Here is a 23,413-nt window from a genome sequence, read left to right as displayed (position 1 = left end):
ATGGAGGATGAGAGGGGATCTACTAGGGAAACTGGATCATGTGATTATGGAGGCTGAGAAGTCCCACCCTAGGTCATCTGCAACCTGGAGAACCCAGGAAGCTGGTAGCATGGCTCAGGACAAGTCCAAAAGTCTCAGACCCAGGGAAGCTGATGGTGGAATTCTCAGTCCACAGTCAAAGGCCTGAGAACCTGGAGTCATTGGGTAAGTCCCAGAGTCCAGAGGCCCGACATCCTGGAGTTCTGATGTTCAAGTGTGGGAGAGGATGACATCCCGGCTACAGAAGAGAGAGCGCCTGCATTTGCCATTACTCTGACTTTTTGTTGTGTCCGGACCCTCTGCTGATTGGGCGGTGCCACCCACATGGGGCGAGGATGGATCTTCCTTAGTCAGTCTACTCATTCAAATGCCAGTCTCGTCTGGAAACACCCTCACAGACACACCCAGAAATAACACTTTACCAGCCATCTGGGTATCCCTTAACCCAGTCAACTTGACCCCTAACGTCACCCATCTCATCTGGATTCCTTCAGCCTCACCTGCAGCATCCCCCCGACTAAGCAGGCCACATTTGTAGCGTGGGCTTCAGCATTCCTCATCATCCACGCCTCTGCTGATCACCTGGCTTGGCTTCCTCTCATGGAAGAAGGATGTCCACCTTTGTGTCCCCTGGAGCTTGTCAGGAGAGCAGGTCGCTGGAGACACCATGGGAGAGGCCAATATCACAGCCTTGGGAGGAGGACGGAGTTTGAATCAAGAAGCTCCTTCACTGGCCTGGCCCTTAATTCATTGAGCAGATGAAACTGACTGCTGCTTTTTGTGCTTAGCGATGTTTAGTCCCTGAGGGTTCAGAGAGTGGAACAAAAGAGACACGCTCTAGTTGCGTGGCCATCGACATTCTATATGGGAGACAGGACGTTGGTTGTGAAACATGCATTGACAAGAAGCTTTGGAGAATGATAGTGTTGGGGTGAGATAAAAATGAGGAAATGAGGGTGAGAGTAACCGAGGAAGCTTTTGTGTGTGTGTGTGTGTGCTTTTTTTTTTTTTTTTGAGATGGAGTCTCACTCTGTTACCCAGGCTGGAATACAGTAGTGTGATCTCGGCTCACTGCAACCTCTGCCTCTCGGGTTCAAGCAATTCTTCTGCCCTGGCCTCTCAAAGTGCTGGGATTACAGGTGCATGCCACCACGCCTGACTAATTTTTTGTATTTTTAGTAGAGACGGGGTTTCACCATGTTGGCCAGGCTGGTCTCCAACTTCTGACCTCAAGTGATCCTCCTGCCTCGGCCTCCCAAAGTGCTGGGATTACAGGCATGAGTTACTGTGCCCAGCTGAGGGAGCTGTTTTAGATACAGTGGGGAAAGTTCTACCCAGTGCGGCCATGACCCGTGGTGAGTGTGTGCCTGTCCCTCCCTAAGTCTATCTCTGGCTCTTTCCGAGCCTCTGGCATCCTGAGCGTTACTGCTTTTTGAAGTGTTTTTGTTCAACATGCCCAGCTGACCATGTATGTCTGTTTTGAGAAGGTCACATTTGAGCAGTGACTTGCATTGGAGGGAGTGAGCCTTGTGTGTATCTGGGGAAGGAAGGGCTTTCCAGGTAGAGGGAGCAGCCAGTGCAAAGTCTCTGAGGAAGCTCGTGGTGCATCAGGGGGCTCGTGTGGCTTGAGGAAAGTGAGTGAGGTGGGGAGAAAGGGAGGAGATGAAGCAGGAGAAGGATTTGCAGGGGTCTCCTCTGAGAGTTAGGGTGGGATTCCAGGTGCAGTGAGAACACAGGGGCAGGTTTTCTGCAGGTCAGTGGTGTGACGTGAGTTCTGTTGTATGTATGTATGTATGTATGTATGTATGTGTTTATTTTAGAGACAGGGTCTTGCTCTGTTGCCCAGGCTGGATTGCAGTGGCATGATCACAGCTCACTGCAGCCTGGAAATTCCGGGCTCAAGCAATCCTCCCACATCATCCTCCAGAGTAGCTGGGATTACAGGTGCGCACCACCATGCCTGGCTAATTAATTAATTAATTTTATATTTATTTTTTTGAGATGGAATTTTGCTCTTGTTGCCTAGGCTGGAGTGCATTGGTGCTATCTTGGCTCACTGCAACCTCCACCTCCCGGGTTCAAGCGATTTTCCTGCCTCAGCCTCCTGAGTAGCTGGGATTACAGGAATGTACCACCACGCCCGGCTAATTTTGTATTTTTAGTAGAGATGGGGTTTCTCCATGTTGGTCAGGCTGGTCTCAAACTCTTGACCTCAGGTGATCTGCCTGCCTCGGCCTCCCAAAGTGCCGGGATTACAGGCGTGAGCCACTGCGCCTGGCCTTTTAAATTTTTTTTTTTTTAATAGAGACAGGTCTCACTGTGTTGCCCAGGCTGGTCTCCAACTCTTGGCTTCAAGCAGTCCTCCTGCCTCAGCCTCCCAAATAGCTGGGATTACAGGTGTGAGCCACCACACCCAGCTGAGTTCTGGTTCATAACAACCCAGGCTGCCCTGGGGAAGGTGGATATTTAGGGACAAGAGTGAAGGCAGGGATACCAGGGTGGGAACCTCAAGGGCTGTCCATGAAGTCCCTTCATGCCTCACTGGAAGCCTCCATTTTATTTATTTATTTATTTTCTGAGACAGGGTATCACTCTTTTGTCCAGGCTGGAGTGCAGTGGCACGATCTCGGCTCACTGCAACCTCCATCTCCTAGGCTGGAGTGATCCTCCCACCTCAGCCTCCCTAGTAGCTGGGACTACAGGCACGCGCCACCACACCAGGCTAATTTTTTTTTCTTTGTAGAGATGATGTCTCGCCATGTTGCCCAGGCTGTTCTCAAGCTCCTGAGCTCAAGCAACCCACCTACCTTGGCCTCCCAAAGTGCTGGGATTACAGGCGTGAGCCACTATGCCTGACTGGAGCCTCCATTTTTCACCCAGAGCATTTTCTGAGAATTCAGTGAGATGTGTGTCATGATAAGCTGTGCCCTAGCCCTGAGTACATGCTGGGCAGGTTTTAATTGTACAAGTTTTATTTATTCATCTGTACACTTCGATCTTGCCAGGGAGGATGTGGTGAGAACTGGGTCTTTAGGCTTGAAAGCGGGCCGCCTGAGAAGGGTCTGGCTCTGTGAGTACCTTGGTGTTTAGAGATGCTCAGCATGGAGCCAGGGGATCATTTCCTTGGGACATTGGTAGACGGATCGCTTGCTTTATTCCCAGAGGCGTAAGCCAGATCTGGCACCTGTAACCCCTGTGAACCTGGAGAGAGTGAGAAGGAAAACCCTGTCCTAGGCTGGAATTTCTTTGTGGCTCCTTATACTCAGATCCCTTTTGTTAACCAGAGAAAGGAATGCAGCCCGTGCAGCTCTGGGCTGCTGGGTGTCCTAGGCTCGGGGATCAGGTGATGGATGCCAGGGCTGGGGGATCTGCATGGCTTCCTGGATCCTTTTACCACCTCTCTTCACCCCTAAGTGACTCCTTCTCAAAAGTCAGGTGTGGCTGGGCATGGTGGCTCATGCCTGTCATTGCGGTACTTTGGGAGGCTGAGGTGGGAGGCTCACCTGAGTTCATGAGTTCGAGACCAGCGTGGCCAACATGGTGAATCCCTGTCTCTGCTAAAAATACAAAAATTAGCCGGGTGTGGTGGCGCTCACCTGTAATCCAGCTACAGCGGGGCTGAAGCATGAGAATTGCTTGAACCCAGGAAGTGGAGGTTGCAATGAGCCAAGATTGTGCCACTGCACTCTAGCCTGGGTGACAGAATGAGACTCCGTCTCAAAAAAAAAAAAAAAAAAAAGGCAGGTGTGAGTAATCTTCCTGCTCTAGCTTTGGATTTAAAAACCCAGTGCTTCATTGGTTTGTGTGTAGTGGTTTTATGTTCTCTTTTGTGTATGGCCACTCAGAGTTTAGGGCCAGTTTGGACTGTGGTTTCTGCTGGCCTGAATGCGAAATGCTTCTGTGACTCTGGAAGAGTTTGGCAGTTTTTTAAGTTAGACATAGTGAACATACCACCAGTCACCCCCTTCCCAGGCATCCAGCCAACAGAGCTGAGAACATATGTTCATAAAAGGCTGGTACAGGAATGTTCTTAGCTACTTTGTGATAACCCAAACTGGAGGTAAGCCAGACATCTATTAGCAAGTGAACAGACAGATGCATCAGTTATGTACATCTGCACAACTGAATACTAAGTGATGTACAAGAATGAACTATTGGCTGGGTACAGTGGCTCATGCCCATAATCTCAGCACTTTGGGGGGCCAAGGCAGGCAGATCACTTGAGGTCAGGAGTTTGAGACCAGCTTGGCTAGCATGGTGAAACCCTGTCTCTACTAAAAACATAAAAATTAGCCGGGTGTGGTGGCGCACACCTGTAATGCCAGCTACTTGGGAGGCTGAGGCAGGAGAATCGCTTGAACCCAGGAGGCGGAGGTTGCAGTGAGTCGAGATCGTACCATTGCACTCCAGCCTGTGTGACACAGCAAGACTCCATCTCAAAAAAAAAAAAAAAAAATCCCTGTAAGATAGAGACTACTTTTTTGGTGATAGCTTTATTGAGATATTCATACACCGCACGATCCATGTATGCAGAACATACAATTCACTAATTTTTAGTGTGTTCACAGAGTTGTGCAGTCATCATCACAGTCAATTTTATTTATTTGCTTTTTAAGACAGAGTCTTGCTGTGGCGCTGAGGCTGGAGTGCAGTGGCACAACCTCGGCTCATTGCAACCCCCTCCTCCTCCTGAGTTCAAGTGATTCTCCTTTCTCACCCTCCCAAGTAGCTGGGATTACAGGCAACTGCCACCATGCCTGGCTAATTTTTTGTATTTTTAGTAGAGACGAGGTTTTTTTTGCCATGTTGGTCAGGCTGTTCTCAAACTCCTGACCTCAAGTGATCCACCTGCCTTGGCCTCCCGAAGTGCTGGCGTTACAGGCATGAACCACTGCAACCAGTCAAAAAAAAAATTTTTTTTTTTTTTGAAATAGAGTCTTTCTATGTTGCTCTGGCTGGCTGGACTGTTTTTTTTTTTTTTTTTTTTTTTTGCATTGATCTATATATGCCTATCCCTTTACCTGTCTTGATGATTATTGTTCTTTTTTTGTTTGTCTGTTTTTGTTTTTGAGACCAAGTCTTTTTGCCCAGGCTGGAGTGCAGTGGTGTGGTCTCAGCTCACCACAACCTCCGCCTCCTGGGTTCAAGTGATTCTCCTGCCTCAGCCTCCCAAGTAGCTGGGATTACAGGTATGTGCCACCATGCCGGCCTAATTTTGTATTTTTAGTAGAGATGACGTTTCTCCACGTTGGTCAGGCTGGTCTTGAACCTCCCGACCTCAGGTGATCTGTCCACCTCGGCCTCCCATAGTGCTGGGATTACAGGCGTGAGCCACTGCGCCCAGCCTATTGTTGTTCTTTCTTTTTGAGATGGAGTTTTGCTCTGTCACCCAGGCTGGAGTGCAATGGCGTGATCTCGGCTCACGGCAACCTCCACCTCCCAGGTTCAAGTAATTCTCCTGCCTCAGCCTCCCAAGTAGCTGGGATTACAGGCACCTGCCACCATGCCTGGCTAATTTTTATATTTTTAGTAGAGATGGAGTTTCACTATGTTGGTCAGGCTGGTCTCAAACTCCTGACCCCAAGTGATCCACCCGCCTTGGCCTCCCAAAGTGCTGGGATTACAGGTGTGAACCACCACTCCCAGCCATGATTGTTATTTTGTGTTGTTTTGAAATCAGGAAGTGTGAATCCTCCAACTTAGTTCTTATTTTTCACGATTGTTCTGGCTGTTCTGGATCCTTGAGTTTCCATGTGAATTTTAGAGTTAGCTCATAATTTCTACCTGGCAGCCAGCTGGGCTTTTGGTGGGGATTGCCTTGACTCTAGATCAGTTTGGAGCCATCAGTTTTCTAAGTCTTTAACTTATTCAACTCGTTTAATCTTACCTACCTTGGAGGTAGGTCCTACTTCTATCCTCATTTCACAGAGGAGGAAAATGAGGCCCAGAGAGCTTAAGGACCTTGCCTGAAGCCACGCAGCTGGCCAGTGGCCAAGCCAGACCTTGAGCCGGTGGCTCTAGAGCCCGTGTTTGTAACCACTGTGCTGAGCTGCCTCTCTCCCTGGGCTTGTTGTCTTTGACTCTGCCTTCCCTGAAGGGTGACATTCCCTGGCCATGTCCCTGTGGTAGGGGGCTGCGTCTCTGGCAGACCCCACAACGGCTTCACCTCCTTGTGTTCCAGGCAGCCGGTGAAGGTGGTGTACTCCTCCAAGGATCCTGCCCAGCCAAAAGAGAGTTCCAAGGTGGATGCGAATGAGGAGGTGGAGGCTTTGATTGTCAAGTCCCCACAGAAGGAGTGGAACCCCTCCCTGTTTAAGGTGTTATACAAGACCTTTGGGCCCTACTTCCTCATGAGCTTCTTCTTTAAGGCCATCCACGACCTGATGATGTTTTCTGGGCCGCAGATCTTAAAGTAAGACCCCTTCCCTCCCAGGTGGGCTCCATTTTCCCTCCTTGGATTTGATCTTTCAGTTGCATCAGTCATAACCCTGGGGTCATGCTGTGTCCTGAAGTGGGCTCATAGCCAGATGTCTCCATTTTTACTTTAACTTTTTTGAAAAAAATAGAGACAGGGTCTTGCTTTGTTGGTCAGGCTGGTCTCGAGCTCCTGACTTCAAGCGATCCTCCTGTCTCAGCCTCCGGAAGTGCTGGGATTGCAGATGTGAGCCACAATCACTGCCTAGCTTTGCTTTATGCTTTACTTAATTACCATATTAGTGAAGACCACTTCGTTTGCAAGTAACAGAAACCCACTAGGCTCCCCTGAAACCCAAATGGGGAGGATATGGCATTGTCTTGGGAAACCAAGAGCAAGGAAATGCCAGCAGATCTCATGAAAAAACTGCAACCAGGGTTGGGCGCAGTGGCTCATGCCTGTAATCCCAGCACTTTGGGAGGCTGAGGTGGGAAGATCACCTGAGGTCAGGAGGTCAAGACCAGCCTGGCTAACATGACAAAACCATCTGCTAAAAATACAAAAATTAGCCGGGCGTGGTGGCGCACACCTGTAATCCCAGCTACTCATGAGGCTGAGGCATAAAAATTGCTTGAACCCAGGAGGCAGAGGTTACAGCAAGCTAAGATCGTATCACTGAGCTCCAGCCTTGGTGACAGAGCAAGACTTTGTCTCAAAAAAAAAAAAAAAAAAAAAAAGCAAAGAATAAAAAAAACAAACAACAACAAAAACTGCAACCAGGAACCGGGGAGTCAGAAAGGAGTTTGCCTCGCTCCTCCCTGGCTCTCTGCTGCTCTGTGACTCGGGGGCTACACATTCATTGTCTTTTCCTCCCTACCTCTTTACCTCGTGTTCCCTATGCAATTCCTTTGGGTGACTTGCTGGTGATGAGATAGAGCTAGAGCACTTAGTGCACAACCCCAAGGCAGAAGCCTCTTTTTTGAGCAGTTTGGGCCACGTGCACAGCCAGATCACCACTGTGGACTTGTTTTTCTGTCTATGAAATTGAAGTAATAGTGTCTAGCTCATCTGGCTCAGGAGAAAGTTGCAGTGCCAACACTGAAGATCTTTTCCCTGCCCCCACGTGTCACAAGTCATTCCAGGCCCTCTTTTTGCTCCTTTGCAGGTTGCTCATCAAGTTTGTGAATGACACGAAGGCCCCAGACTGGCAGGGCTACTTCTACACCGTGCTGCTGTTCGTCACTGCCTGCCTGCAGACCCTCGTGCTGCACCAGTACTTCCACATCTGCTTCGTCAGTGGCATGAGGATCAAGACCGCTGTCATTGGGGCTGTCTATCGGAAGGTAGGGGGCGCTGTGCCATTGGCATGTGGCCCGACTTCGACCTCCTCCTGCAGCCCTGGGTTACTCTGGGGCCAGCGTGGGGATTTCCAGCCCAGCTTCTGGAGCAGTAGGATGAGGGTAGCTTCCATGACCTTAGGTGGCAGGGACAGTACGCATCAGGCATTGTACTTTAGGAAAGCTGATTTCAAGGGTTGGCATGTAGATGTCCTTGTGTATCAGCTGTGGGTAATTGAGTTTCTTAGATGGATCCGTGGCCCTTGATGTGGGGAAATCCAAGTTTGGATCCTCATTCTGCTGTTAACATTCTGTGTTTCAGCTTGTTGTCACTCTTTTTTTTTCATTTTTTTTGAGACCAAGTCTCACTCTCTCCCCCAGACTGGAGTGCAGTGGCATGTTCTTGGCTCACTGCAACTTCCACCTCCTGAGTTCAAGCGATTCTTCTGCCTCAGCCTCCTGAGTAGCTGGGACTACAGGCACCTGCCACCACGACCGGCTAATTTTTGTATTTTTAGTAGAGACAGGGTTTCGCCATGTTGGCCAGGCTGATCTTGAACTGCTGACCTCAGGTGATCCGCCTGCCTCAGCCTCCCAAAGTGCTGGGATTACAGGCATGAGCCACCGCGCCCATCCTGTTGTCACTCTTAATTTGAACTGAGCAGGTGGCACATTCCTTGCATGACAAGAGTATGTAGCAGGCATTTGTGTACATCCAATTTCAAAGGAACCAAATTACCTTCTTGATCCCTATGAATTATTATTATTATTTTTTGTCTCGAGGTCAAGGAAACTGCTTGGCTCCTAGGTTAGGAAGAGACAGTCTTGCAGGTACTTGATGAACTAGAGGAGTGATTCTCAGGCCTGTCTGGGAATTAGACTCACTTGGGGAGCTTAAACTGATGAAGGCCCGGCGCTATAGCTCATGCCTATAATCCCAGCAGTTTGGGGGATCAAGGTGGGGGAATCACTGGAGGCTGGAAGTTCAATGCCAGCCTGGTCAATATAGCAAGACTCTGGCTCTGCAGAAAATAAAAAAAAATTAGCCAGGTATGGTGGTGCGCACCTGTAGTCCCATCTACTCAGGAGGTTGAGTTAAAAGAATCACTTCAGCCCCAGAGTTGGAAGCTGCAGTGATTCCTGATAGCATCCCTGCATTCCGGCCAGTGTGACAGAATGACACCCTGTCTCAAAAAACAAAAAAACTTCCTGACACCTAGGTTGCACCAGACCAGTGAAATTGCGATTGCTGTGGTTGCACCCAGGTGTCACTGTTTTTATTTTTTATTTATTTTTATTTTTTGAGATAAGGTCTCGCTCTGTCACCCAGGCTGGAGTGCAGTGGCACGATCTTGGCTCACTGCAGCCTCCACCTCCCGGGCTCAAACGATCCTGCCACCTCAGCCCGCCACGTAGCTGGGACCAGAGGCATGCACCACCACACCTGCTAATGTCTTAGTGTTTTTAAAACTCAGCAGATGATAGTGTGCAACCATGTTTGAGGACTAGGGAGATTTTCCCCCACCAGGGCATGTTTGGCAATATCTGGGGGCATTTTTGGTTGTCCCAGCTGGGGGTGAGGGCATGTAGTGGGTCGAGGCCAGGGATTGCTGCTAAAACTCCTACAGTGCACAAGACAGCCCCGCAAAGAATTATCCAGCTCCAGATGTCAAGAATGCCAAGGCTTAGAGACCCTGGCCCAGACCATCGGTCCTTCAGTGGGATCTGGGACCAGCAGCATTGGCACAGCCTGGAAGCGTAGAAATGCAGAATCCCAGGCCACACCCCAGACCTGCAAAATCTGAAACAACTCCCCCCACCCCCCACCACTCCCCCCAAAAAAACCCAGCCGCATGTGTGCACATTTAAAGCATGCGAAGCCCTGGTTTCGAGGACCTAGGGTCCCTTGCCAACTGATGAGTTCAAGGTTGGGAGGCATTGAGCACCATGGATAAGAATGTGGGCTTTGAGATGACACAGGCGTCCTGGGCAGACAGATAGGTCGGGAGGGGAGGAGCAGAGATCTGCAGCATTTCTGCCCTTGAGAGTCTCCTTCCTTTCTGTGGGTCTGGAGGGAGAGTCAGGCCTCTTCAACTGCCACACTCACCCACCTTCCTTCTCCTTTGTCCCACAGGCCCTGGTGATCACCAATTCAGCCAGAAAATCCTCCACGGTCGGGGAGATTGTCAACCTCATGTCTGTGGATGCTCAGAGGTTCATGGACTTGGCCACGTACATTAACATGATCTGGTCAGCCCCCCTGCAAGTCATCCTTGCTCTCTACCTCCTGTGGCTGGTGTGTGTTTGACACCGTTTCCCTTTGCATGCAGGGAGGGACTTCTACGTGTGGGCAGTGGGCTGAGGGAGTGGGTGTTGATGGTAATGGCATGTATAGCTCCCTGGCAGTTCCGGCTGTCATTCATATTTTATTTTCTAGCCTGTTAACCAATTCCTTGGTATTTTGTTCCTTTCCTGAATTGTCAGGTTGATGTTCTCCTTGGTGGCATGGCGTTTTCATTTTCTCTTTCCTTGATAGTGTCAGTAATTAACTACCCTACAATGGACACATCATATTTCTCCCCTTGAATCCTCCCGAACGCTAACCAGACTCACTTATTCACTAGTCCCTAATTATGGTGGTCAAGATTCTCTCAATTGCAAGGGATATAAATCTATCTTAAAGTGGCCTAAGTGGCCGGTCGCGGAGGCTCACGCCTGTAATCCCAGCACTTTGGGAGGCCAAGGCGGGCAGATCACCTGAGGTCACGAGTTCGAGACCAGCCTCAACGTGGAGAAACCCCATCTCTACTAAAAATACAAAATGAGCTGGGCATGGTGGTGCATGCCTGTAATCCCAGCTACTTGGGAGGCTGAGGCGGGAGAATCGCTTGAACCTGGGAGGCGGAGGTTGCAGTGTCTTGAGATCGTGCCATTGCACTCCAAGCCTGGGCAACCCAGAGCGAAACTCCGTCTCAAAAAAAAAAAAAAAAGTAGTCTAAGTAAATAAAGGGAACTTTGGGGCCGCCTGTACTCAGAAATCTGGGGACTAGCTTCAGGCGTGGATTGATCCAGGAGATCAGGCAATGTTGTCAGTACTCAGTTTCACCCACTCTTTCATTTCCTAGCCCTGTTGTCCTCTGAGTTAACATTCTCAGTGGTACTTCCCCACATGGCTCCATAGCTTTGGGCTGATAACATCCTGACAGATAAAGGTGCCAGAAAAAAGACAAGGCAGCATTTCTCTGCACAGCCAGAGTTTGTCTCAGAGAGCACTCTGATTGGCCTGGCTTGGTCCTATTCACACCCCTGAACCAATCACTGTGGCCCAGGAGGCAGAGTTCTCTGATTGGCCAGCCTGGGTCACATGTCCTCTCCCATGGCAGAAGAGATGTGATTGACAGCCCTTCCATGTGGGGAGGGAGAGTTCTCAAAATAAAATGATGATAAGCAGAGAGGCTCATAGCACAACACATGCCTTGTGCTTTGCTACCTCTGGATCTTTGCCACTTGCCTTTCCTTCCTTCTTCCTAATTGATGAAAGCCTGCTCATCCCCCAAGGCTGTAACAAAGACTACTTCCATTGATTTCCCCTCCCCTCTCAATTAGATGGACTTCTTCTTCTTTTGAATTTTGAATCTCAATAACTTTAGTATAGGAACTCGTCTAATAATACTTTCTAAAATAGTTTTTTTTGTTTTGTTTTTGTTTTGACATGGAGTCGCGCTCTCTTGCCCAGGCTGGAGTGTGGTGTGCCATCTTGGCTCACTGCAACCTCTGCCGCCCAGGTTCAAGCAATTCTCCTGCCTCAGTCTCCCGAGTAGCTGGGACTACAGGCTTACGCCACCACGCCCACTAATTTTTTTTTTTTTTTTGGATTTTTAGTAGAGATGGTGTTTGACCATGTTGGCTAGGCTGATCTTGAACTCCTGGCCTCAGGTGATCTACTCTCCGTGGTCTCCCAAAGTGTTGGAATTACAGGCGTGAGCCACCGCACCCGGCCCACTTTCTGAAGTAGTTTTTTTTGTTTTTTTTTTTTTGTTTTTTTTTTGCATGCTCAGTGTACTGCCTCCTCTTTGATGGGTAACATGTTAGCTACTTGCAGACATATAGCAGCTGACTTTTGTGTCTTCCGTGGGTACAACCCCAGCAGGGCCTGGTGCATAATGGGCACAGCTCAAATTATTATCTGTTATTGAAAGAGAAGGGCTGGATGAAATGGCTCATGCCTGTGATCTGAACACTTTGGGAGGCCAAGGCGGGTGGATCATCTGAGGCCAGGAGACCACCCTGGCCAACATGGCAAAACCCCGTCTCTACTAAAAATATAAAGATTAGCTGCGCATGGTGGTGTATGCCTGTAATCTCAACTACTTGGGTGGCTGAGGTAGGAGAATGGCCTGAATCCAGGAGGTGGAGGTTGCATTGAGCTGAGTTTGCACCACTGCATACCAGCTTGGGCAACAAAGCGAGACTCTGTCTCAAAAAAAAAAGAATAAGAAAAAATTACTGGTTTATTTGGCTGTAGTTTGTTTTTTTTGTACATTTGTAGAGCAGAAGGTGAGTAAAGTGTTTCTAATAAAAAAACTCAGAAAAAAACACCAGAATTTAATTATCTAATAGGCTGGGCACAGATATAGGTGGCATGCACCTGTAATCCCAGCACTTTGGGAGGCTGAGGTGGAAGGATTGCTTGAAGCCAGGAGTTTGAGACCAGCATGGGCAACATAGTGAGACCCTGTCTCTACAAAAAAATAAAAAAAATTAGCAGGGCGTGGTTGTGCCTACCTGTGGTCCCAGCTACCCTGGAGCCTGAGGCAGGAGGATTGCTTGAGCCTAGGCGTTCAGAGGCTGCAGTGAGCTAGGATCACACCACTGCACTCCTACCTGGGTGACAATGCAAGACCGTGTCTCTAGAAGAAAAAAAAAAAATCTAAATGTCTTTTCAAGCAGGTGTCTTGGGGAGTCCACTTTTGCAAAAGTGCTACTATGGGAAAAATATTTTTGGAATATTTGTTTTAGAACTGCCTTCGGGATTGGTTTACGAACCATTAAGAAAATTGTCTAACATCACATTTTGTTTTAGATGGTAGTTGCTTGAGCTCAGCACTGTTGACACTTGGGGCCAGACAGTTCTTTGTTGTGGGGGCTGTCTTGTTTTTTCGTTCTTGTTATTGTTGGTTTTTTTTAAGGGACAGAGTCTTGCTCTATTGCCCAGGCTGGAGTGTAGTGGTGCGATCATAGCTCACTGCAGCCTTAAACTCCTGGCCTCAAGCAGTCTTCCCACTTTGTCATCTCATCTAGCTGGGGACTACAGGTACACTCCACCATGCCTGGCTAAGTTATTTATTTTTTTGTAGAAATGGGGGTCTTGCTATGTTGCCCAGGCTGGTCTCGAACTTCTACCCTCAGGCTATCTTACCACTTTGGCCTCCCAAAGCGATGGGATTACAGGTGTCAGTCACTGCACCTGGCCACAAGGCTATAAGTTAATACAGCAGAATTAGCAAAGAATTAAGGCACACATGGGGCGGTGTTCAATAGAAGCCAGGTACAGGCTTCTGGGAGTCCCCAGCAGAGTCACACAGGTTCACTAATTCTCTGGCAACCATGATGATTATGTGTGTGAAATGCTGCCAACCAGGGAAGCTTGGTAGGAGCTCAGTGCCTGGGTTTGTATTAGGGGCAGGTCACATAAGCACCCTTTGCTTGGCACATACCAGAAGTCTGGACTCCCAGAGGGAAAGCGGTGTTCAGCATAAACCATATTGTTTGTACAAACAGTTGAGGCACACTGAGCCACTCTTACCAGTTCTGTTAGTGGTGGAAACCCTGTAAGTATGCAGACACTAGCCAAGGGCTAAACCTGTAAGCAGCCTTCAAGCAGGATAAGCAGTCCAGGTGGTCGTGTTCACACTTTTCTACTTTACTACCTTATTACCTTTCTAAAAATCTAAGCTGGGTGTGATGGCTCGCGCCTGTAATCCCAGCTACTCGGGAGGCAGAGGTGGGAAGATCGCTTGAGCCCGTGAGTTTGAGACCAGCTTCGGCAACATAGTGAGACCTTGTCTCTACAAAAAATAAAAAAAAATAGCTGGGCATGGTGGTATGACTGTAGTCACAGCTACTTGGGAGGCTGAGTTGGGAGGATCACTTGAGCCCAGGAGATCGAGACCAGTTTGAGTAACATAGTGAGACCTTGTCCTTACAAAAAACCAAAAAAATTAGCTGGGCATGGTGGTGTGACTAGTCACAGCTACTTGGGAGGCTGAACTGGGAGGATCGCTAGAGCCCAGGAGTTGCAGACCAGCCTGGGCAATGTAGCAAGACCTAATGCTTACCTGTAGTCCCAGCTACTTTGGAGGCTGAAGTAGGAGGATCACTGATGCAAATAGCCACTGTACTGCAGCCTGGGCAACAGCGAGACCTCATCTAAAAAAAAAAAAAAAATTAGAATTCTAAAGTTGTAATTTGCAAAACTCATGTGGCCCTAAGGGCTTGGGAGAAAGGAGCATGGACCTGCTTATTCTTCAAGGGATTGGGAGGACCCGGAGAGAGGCTCAGGAATGAAACCACAGGCTCTTAACACCCTATTGTGGGGTAAAAGTAACACACCTTGCCCTGAACTTGGTCAGCAGCATCCACGTGGGATGGATCAGCTGGGGAAGCTGTTAGGGGCCCTGTTTTTTCCTGTCTGGTGAGTGATGAAGAGTCTCCTTTCCTTCCTTAGAACCTGGGCCCTTCCGTCCTGGCTGGAGTGGCGGTGATGGTCCTCATGGTGCCCGTCAATGCCGTGATGGCGATGAAGACCAAGACGTATCAGGTAAGGCATGTGTCTCCGCGGGCCCTCAAGCCGGGCCCTAGGCAGGGGTCTCTCTATGCGGATTTTAGTCCAGTTCCTTCTGCTCTGTCCCTGGGGTTCTCAGCCTTGCCTGCCAGTTTGAGTCACTTGCGGAGCCTTAACACATGCTGATGCCCCGGCCTCATATCTGGGATTCTGATTCACTTATTGTGGGTGGGGTCTGGACATCAAGATGTTTTAAAGCTTCCCAGGTCATTATATTGGGCAGCCAAGATTGAGAGCTCCTGACACATGGTTAGACCTTGTAGGCCAGTGACTGGAATCAGAAGGTCTGTGAGCCTGGGAGAGAGTCCTTGTTTCCCACGGTCTTGTTACTATGTGTATGTGTGACTCAGCTTTCAAGAGTTGAGTACAAATTACCTCCTACTTTTTTCCCCCTTTTTAGCTCTTACCTTATAGGAGACATGGTGTTAATCTCTTTATTTAAATTAAAATAATTAATTAACTTGTAAAATGGGTCCTTGCTGGGTTGCCCAGGCTGGTCTCAAACTCCTGGGCTTAAGTGATCCTGTTGCCTCAGCCTCTCAAAGTGTTGGGATTACAGGTGTGAGCCACCATGCCCGGCTTTCAGCTTTTTATTTTTGGAGATATTTTGTATTTTAAAAAGTCTAAATACCCAAATAATAGAGTGAGGTTTCTTATTATAAAAAAGTTCAAATCAAGCCGGGCTCACCCCTGTAATTTCATCATCTTGGGAGGCCAAGGTGGGTGGATCGCCTGAGCTTAGGAGTTCAAGACCAGCCTGGGAAACAGGGTGAAACCCTGTCTGTACCAAAAATGGAAAAGTTAGCTGCGTGTGGTGATGCACACCTGTAGTCCCAGCTACTTGGGAGGCTGAAGCATGAGGATCACTTGAACCCAGGAGGTCGAAGCTGCAGTGAGCCATGATTGTGCCTCGGCACTCCAGCCTGGGCAACAGAGTGAGACCCTGTCTCAAAAAAAAAAAAAAAAAAGTTTAAATCATACAAAAGTATGTAAATTAAAAGGGGATACCCCCTTTCCTACTCTCTCAACCACTGCAAATATATAGAAGCAAATCCTTCTAGAACTTTCTACGTATGTATATACAGACCTGATTAATGGTATAGTTAGGTTTGTTTTTATATATGTGGGGTTTTTTTTTGTTTGTTGAGATGGAATCTCACTTTGTTGCCCAGGCTGGAGTGCAGTGGTATGATCTCGGCTCACTGCAACCTCTGCCTCCTGGGTTCAAGCAGTTCTCTTGCCTCAGCCTCCCGAGCAGCTGGGATTACAGGTGCCCACCACCACACCCAGCTAATTTTTGTATTTTTAGTAGAGATGAGGCTTCACCACATTGGCCAGGCTGGTCTCGAACTCCTGACCTCAGGTGATCCACCCTCCTCGACCTCCCAAATTGCTGGGATTACAGGCATGAGCCACCATGCCTGGCCATTATATATGTTTTGTGTGTGTGATATTATTACCATATCTGTTTTTACCTAAATGGGCCCACATGGCAGCATGATTTTTGTCTTTTAGCACCCTGCTTTGGGGACCTCTCTGTGCTGTGCCGTGCCGTATAGCTTCAATTCATTCTCCCGACCCGGTGCCTTTTGGTCTATAACGGAGATGGTGCAGTTTATTTCTCTGCTCTTCTGTTGATGGCTATTTATGGTGTGCTGTGGAATTTCAAATGGGAGCACTTGGCTGCACTGATGGTACCACAGGGAGATGAGTTTCAGGACAAGGGCCTGTTGGAAGGAGAGGCCTCACGGGGTAGGGTTGAGTGGGATGGGTGAGGCAGGGGCTTTAGGATTGAGTCACCCTTCAGTCTCTTGATGCGTAGGATGCCCTGAGTGGCCCGACTCAACCCATTTCAGTCCCTGGCCTCCAGATCATGTAGCTTACATTCTTCCCATCTGTGACCCGGGGAAGACTGTAGCACTAAACGACAGAGTTCTTGTGATTGTTAAGTGTCTGAATACATGTGAAATGCTTAGAAAAGTTGCTGGTATACACAAAATCCTGGGTGGTAGTAAAAATATTTAACAACTGCACTGCACAAGTATCCACTATCTAGAACCAGTGCTAGCCAGTACAGAAACATTTCACTGTTTTAACAACCATGGGACAGGCACAGGGGCTCAAGTCTGTAATCCGAGCTCTTTGGGAGGCTGAGGCAGGAGGATGGCTTGTGGCCAGGAGTGCAAGACCAGCCTGAGCAACATAGCAAGGTGCCATCTCTACAAAAAATACAAAAATGAACTGGGTGTGGTGGCATGTGCCTGTGATCCCAGCTACTAAGGAGGCTGGGGTGGGAGGATCGCTTGAGCCCAGGAATTCAAGGCTGCAGTGAGCTATGATCGTGCCACTGCACTCCAGCCTGGATGCCGGAGTGAGATGATGTTTCCAAAAAAAAGAAAACTGGGCTGACAAGAAATATGAAAACAGGCTGGGTGTGGTGGCTCACGCCTGTAATCCCAGCACTCTGGTAGGCTGAGGTTGGTGGATCACTTGAAGTCAGGAGTTCGAAACCAGCCTGGCCAACATGGTGAAGGCCCGTCTCTACTAAAAATAGAAAAATTAGCCAGGCATGGTGGCAGGTGTTTATAGTCCCAGCTACTCAGGAGGATGAGGTAGGAGACTCTCTTTAACCCGGGAGGCAGAGGTTGCAGTGAGCTGAGATCATGCTACTGCACTCCAGCCTGGGCAACAGAGTGAGACTGTCACAAAAAAAAAAAAAAAAGAAAAAATAAGAAAACAGACAAGAAAAACACCACCAACATGTCTCCTGTGTTTGGGTCAGCAGAATAGGGACTGAATCCCTTCTTTTCTGCACACTTGAAGGGTTTTTCTTGCCTCTGTTCCTGGATTCTAAATTGAGTATGTTTCTCCAATGTCTAACCTAACATGATTTGAAGGGGTTTTTTTTTCCTTGAAAGCGGGCTCCTTTGGTGTGGTCTTGGGGCTCAAGAGTAGGGCTCATAGGGATTACAGGGTCAGCTCTCCCACCCTCAGGAGGCCCATTTTTAATAGACGGTGGTGTTGAGGCCCAGTGCGATGGCTCACACCTGTAATCCCAGCGCAGGAGTTTGAGACCAGCCTAGGCAGCATGGTGAAACCCCATCTCTATTGAAAAGAAAAAAAAAAAATCAATATAAAAAACATTTACATGTCAACGTGTATAATAAAGTTTATGAAAAAAATATAGCTGGTGATGTTGAGTGATAAGGTGATCCCAGGGTCGCCGCAGATGTGTTGACTGCCCTTCTTTTCCAAGGTGGCCCACATGAAGAGCAAGGACAATCGGATCAAGCTGATGAATGAAATTCTCAATGGGATCAAAGTGCTAAAGCTTTATGCCTGGGAGCTGGCATTCAAGGACAAGGTGCTGGCCATCAGGCAGGAGGAGCTGAAGGTGCTGAAGAAGTCTGCCTACCTGTCAGCCGTGGGCACCTTCACCTGGGTCTGCACGCCCTTCCTGGTGAGTGAAGCCACATTTTTCCTGGCCCTCTTTGTTTGATGTTTTATTTTGTCTGCGTACCTGAATATTTTTAAAAGGTCACTATGTCGCCCAGGTGCAGTGGCTCATGCTTGTAATCCCAGCACTCTGGGAGGCCAAAGCAGGTGGATCACCTGAGGTCAAGAGTTCAAGACCAGCCTGGCCAACATGGTGAAACCCAGTCTCTACTAAAAATACAAAAAAATAAGCCGGGCGTGGTGGCGCATTCCTGTAGTCCCAGCTACTCGGGAGGCTGAGGCAAGAGAATTACTTCAACCTGGGAGGCGACGGTTGGAGTGGGCCGAGATCACACCACTGCACTCCAGCCTGGGCGACAGAGCAAGACCTTGTCTCAAAAAAAAAAAAAAGTCACTATGTCAGCAAGGTGTTCCCTGAACACTTAGTTTAAACATTTGCCATCTTCTCTATTCTTCTTTATTTTATTCACACTTAGCAGCTTCTAGCCAACCTGTGTAGGAACCGTTCATTATCTTTTTACTGTGATATAAGGAGCTTGTGCCAGAATGTAAACCAGTGCCCCCTGCTTCCTGCATTAAGATAGCCTTGCAAGACAAGAAGTGTGAGCTGAGTCGAACAGCACGCTTGGTGCCATAGTTGATCTACGTTATGGTGCTGCCTCCTTATTTTGTCACCAACTGGTCAGAAAGTGTGGATTGTCAGTGTCTCATGGGCCACACGTCAAGTGGCATGGTCTAAACACGCTCTAAAATTTACTTATTTTGGGCTGGGTGCGGTGGCTCGTGCCTGTAATCCCAGCACTTTGGGAGTCCAAGGTGGGTAGATCACTTGACGCCAGGAGCTTGAGACCAGCCTGGCCAACCTGGGAAAACCCTGTTTCTGCTAAAAAAAAAAAAAATTAGCTGGGCATGGTGGTGCGTGCCTATATTCCCAGCTACTCAGGAGGCTGATACATGAGAATCCCTTGAACCTGGGAGGCAGAGGTTGCAGTGAGCCGAGATCGAGCCACGGCACTCCAGCCTGGGCAACAGAGCAAGACCCTGTCTCAAAAAAGTAAAAAACAAAAATAAGTAAAATAAAATTGTACTTATTTTATTGTCTGCTTTTCCCCACTAGGATGTCAGCTCCAGATGGACATTTTTGTCTTTTCTATTGACTACTGTATCCTTAGTAGGTAAAACAGTGCATAGCAGGTGCTGAACAAATATTTGTCATCCATTGTAAAAAAAAAAAACAAAAAACAGAAACAGAAAGATATAAAACGAAAAGTATATTGTCCTCTCTTCCATCAGTTCCTCTCTTCCAAAGTGACAGTTTTATGTATGCTTTTAGAGAAAAATGGACAAGCATATAGGTATTTAAAAATACTTTGACAGATTTAAATGGAATCATACTGTACATAGTGTTCTCTTTCCTGTAGTTAATAATATATAATCTTGGTTCGTTCATTCTGATCTACTTCATTTTAGTTTTTTTGGGGGGTTTTGTTTTGTTTTGAAATGGGGTCTCTGTCCCCCAGGCTGGAGTACTGTGGTGCGATCATAGCTCACTGCAGCCTTGAACTCCTGGGCCCAAGCAATCCTCCTGCTTTAGCTTCCTAAGTAGCTGGGACTCCAGGTGCACCGCTACCACTCCCAGCTTGTTTCCTTTGCGTTCGTGATGGATGCTTGTCTGACGTGTGGATGTGCCCTGCTGGAATTACCCTTTCTCCCATTCCTTGCAAAAACAGGTTGTTCCCTGTTTTTTTTGCTATTATGATCCATGCTACACTGAAAGTTCTGGTACCTGCCCTGGGGTACGGTAATGGGTCTATCCCTGCCTAGCTGGCTTTGAAAAGTTTAAAGACAAGAGTGCAACTTACCATTTTGCAAAGTTGGCTGCAGATCAGGAGACCATACAGAGATGGACTTTGGAAATTCCCTTTTAAGCACAGTTAAAAACAGTTAGGGGTGAAGGATGACTTCAGATCATGCCCCATGTTTGTTTTCTGTTTCTGTCTTTTTATTAACTGTGTCATTCTTTTCGTAATGTTGTGCTCATTACAACTATTCCTTCTTGGTCAGGTTGGCAAATTATATGTTTTTCTGGCAAGTTTCTGTGAAGCAGAGTTAAACATGTTTATGAATGTGAACTTTTCTGTTAAACTACCACCTGCTTCATCTTAGCTGAGTTGCAGGTGGAATGTGTAAGGAAGCTCTAACCATTTCAGCATTTGCGAAAGCGTGTTCATGCTGACACTGAATTTTCTTAGTCTTGCCTTACATCTCCCAGGGTCTGGAACTGCAGGAGAGATGGTGTTCAAGTTCAAGCCTGCATCAGAATCACCTGGAGAGCTTGTTATTATATTTTATTATTTATTTATTTATTGAGATGAAGTCCCAGTCTGTCACCCAGGCTGGACTGCTGTGGCACGATCTTGGCTCACTGCAATCTCCACCTCCCGGGTTCAAGCGATTCTTCCACCTCAGCCTCCGAGTAGCTGGGATTACAGGCGTGCAGCAACCATGCTCATCTAATTTTTAAAATATCTTTAGTAGAGATGGTGTTTCACCATGTTGGCCAGGCTGGTCTCGAACTCCTGACCTCAGGCGATCCGCCCGCCTTGGCTTCCCAAAGTGCTGGGATTACAGGCGTGAGCCACTGTGCTGGCTGCTAGCTTGTTACTATAAAACTCAGCTTTCTGGGCCCCACCCAAATTTTCAGTTTTAGTAGGTCTGGGTGGGGCCTGAGTATTTGCATTCCTAACATATCCCTACGTGCTGCTGCTTCTGGTTCAGGTCGACATGTAGAGACACTGGAGTGGATCCTCACTGCCTAGAGTATGGTCCGTGGACCAGCAGCCATGGCATCACCTGGTGCTTGTTAACAGTGCAGAATTTCAGGCCTCAGCCCAGATCCACTGAAACTGAATCTGAGTTGTAACTAGTTCTCTAGGTGGTGTGTATGCACATTAAATTTCGAGAGAGACTGGCAGAAAGTAGGAGTAAAGAAAGTTTTTCTGTAAATACTTTCGGAATTCTGGGCCATACAGTCTCTGTCACAAATACCAGTCTCTTCCAGCATAGTGCAAAAACAGCCTTAGATAATACGGAAATCGATGGGTGTGGCTGTGTTCCTGTAAAAAAGTATTTAGAGACACCAAAATTTGAATTTTATAGAATTTGCATGTGTCATGTAATATTCTTTTGATTTTTTTAACTTTTAAAAAATATGAAATCTGGCTGGGCACAGGGGCTCATGCCTGTAATCTCAGCACTTTGGGAGGCCGAGTTGCTTGAGGCTAGGAGATTGAGACCAGCCTGGCCAACATGGTGAAACCTCGTCTATACTAAAAATACAAAAATTAGCTGGAAGTGGTGGTGCGCACCTGTGGTCATAGCTACTCGGGAGGCTGAGGCAGGAGGATCAGTTCAACCCAGGAGGCAGAAGTTGCAGTGAGCCAAGATCATGCCACAGACTCCTGACTGGGCAACAGAGTGAGACCCTTTCCCGCTGCCCTCTCCACCGCCCCCCCCAAAAAAAAATTAGCCAGGTGTGGTGGAGCATGCCGGTCATCCCAGCTTTTTGGGAGGCTGAGGTACGGGAATCGTTTGAACCTGGGAAGCGGAGATCGCAGTGAGCTGAGGTCATGCCACTGCACTCTAAGCCTGGGCAACAGAACAAGACTCTGTCTCAAAAAAAATTAAAAAAATGAAATCAATGCTGAGCCTCATGGGCTGTACGTAAACAGGTGTGGGCCAAATGTGGACCTGAGCCATCCTTGGCCAGCCCTTAGAAGACTGGAATGTTCTTCTGAGAGTCAGGACACCTGCCACATTCTACTGCCAGCTCACAGTGTGACCCCAAAGCTGGTCATCTCACCTCGCTGGCTGTAGATTTTGTCACATGGAAAATGAAGGGGTTAGAGTCCAAGCATGTCAAACACTGGGCCCTGTCCTCCCTCCTCATGCCCACAGCAGACACCCACAGTCACTCATGGGGTTCCTTCCCACTGAGTTATGCTCAAGCAGCCCTCCAGGTGACTGGTGCCAGTGGCCTAGAGTTGAGCAAGAAATGGCATCTCGTTGCCCTTCTGTAACTCCATGTTCCCTAAGATCACTTCCAGCTCCAGTGCCCCTGCATTCTGCCTTGTACATTGCATTCTTCTTACACTCCAATACCTTGACTTTACCGGGGTGCATTGACGAACTCTCTCTTTTTTTGTTTTTTTGGGACCGAGTCTCGCTCTGTCACCCAGGCTGAAGAGCAGTGGTGCCGTCTTAGCTCAATGCAACCTCCACCTCCGATTTCAAGCAATTCTCCTGCCTCAGCCGCCCAACTAGCTGGGATTACAAACACGCACCACCATGCCTTGTTAATTTTAATATTTTTAGTAGAGATGGGTTTTTGTCATGTTCGCCAGGCTGGTCTCGAACTCCTGACCTCAAGTGATCCACCTGCCTTGGCCTCCCAACGTGCTGGGATTACAGGTGTGAGCCACCGCGCCTAGACTCTCCTTTTATTTAAGAAGGAGTCTTGCGATCTTAGCTCACTACAATCTCCGCCTCTTGGGTTCAAGCAATTCTCCTGCCTCAGCCTCCCGAGTAGCTGGGATTACAGGCGCCCACTACCATGCCCAGCTAAGTTTTGTATTTTTAGTAGAGACGGGGTTTCACCAAGGTTCAAGCAATTCTCCTGCCTCAGCATCCGAGTAGCTGGGATTACAGGCACACGCCACCATGCCAAGCCAATTTTTTGTATTTTTAGTAGAGATGGGGTTTAGCCATGTTGGCCAGGTTGGTCTCAAACTCCTGGCCTCTAGTGGTCCACCCATCTCGGCCTCCCAAAGTGCTGGGATTACAGGCGTGAGCCACCATGCCCAGTTGGTCTTACTTTAAAAAGTAGAAAGTAATGTATTTGCATATGGTGAAACATAACTAAAGCTGCACCAGATGGTATTCATACAGCCCGATTTCTCCACACGTGGCCACCTCAGCCTTCTGACATTTGCCAACAGGTCATCCTTTGTCCCTGTGTTGTAGGGCCTGGCCTGCACATTGTAGGATGTTTCCCAGCATCTGTGGCCTCTACCTGCCAGATGCTAAGTCATACCTCTCCCTGTTCTTCCCAGTGGTGACAATGGAAAATGGCTCCAGGCATTGCGAAGTGTCCCCTTGGGGGACAAAATTCTCCCATTTGAGAACCGCAGTCCATAGTGAAAGGCCCAAGCCCTTCCTCCTAACACCGGTCACCTTGCTTCCCTCTCTCCATGTTCCTTGTGTGTTTTTCCAGAGTCTATGTCTGTATCACTGTAATGGTGGATACATGTCATACATGTAGTT

The 23,413-nt window shown here is 48.1% G+C and overlaps 1 protein-coding gene across 12 annotated transcripts in view; it reads left to right on the top strand.

Moving 5' to 3' along the window:
* ABCC1 (ATP binding cassette subfamily C member 1 (ABCC1 blood group)) overlaps nt 1–23,413 on the top strand; it is a 192,968-nt gene that overhangs the window by 88,413 nt on the left and 81,142 nt on the right. For 10 of the 12 annotated variants that reach the window (XM_054533507.2, XM_054533512.2, XM_054533509.2 and 7 more), the window contains exons 8-12: nt 6,221–6,451; nt 7,620–7,797; nt 9,926–10,087; nt 14,519–14,611; nt 17,892–18,095. In XM_054533507.2, coding sequence (XP_054389482.1) covers nt 6,221–6,451; nt 7,620–7,797; nt 9,926–10,087; nt 14,519–14,611; nt 17,892–18,095 — 868 coding nt within the window. The remainder of the gene's footprint in view (nt 1–6,220; nt 6,452–7,619; nt 7,798–9,925; nt 10,088–14,518; nt 14,612–17,891; nt 18,096–23,413) is intronic. The other 2 variants (XM_054533513.2, XM_063717606.1) reach the window with 1 other exon arrangement.

Source organism: Pongo abelii, chromosome 18 (genome assembly GCF_028885655.2).
Source record: "Pongo abelii isolate AG06213 chromosome 18, NHGRI_mPonAbe1-v2.0_pri, whole genome shotgun sequence".
NCBI classification, from domain to species: domain Eukaryota; kingdom Metazoa; phylum Chordata; class Mammalia; order Primates; family Hominidae; genus Pongo; species Pongo abelii.
Note: the sequence above shows the minus strand (reverse complement) of the source record. Positions and strands in the feature narration are given on the sequence as shown.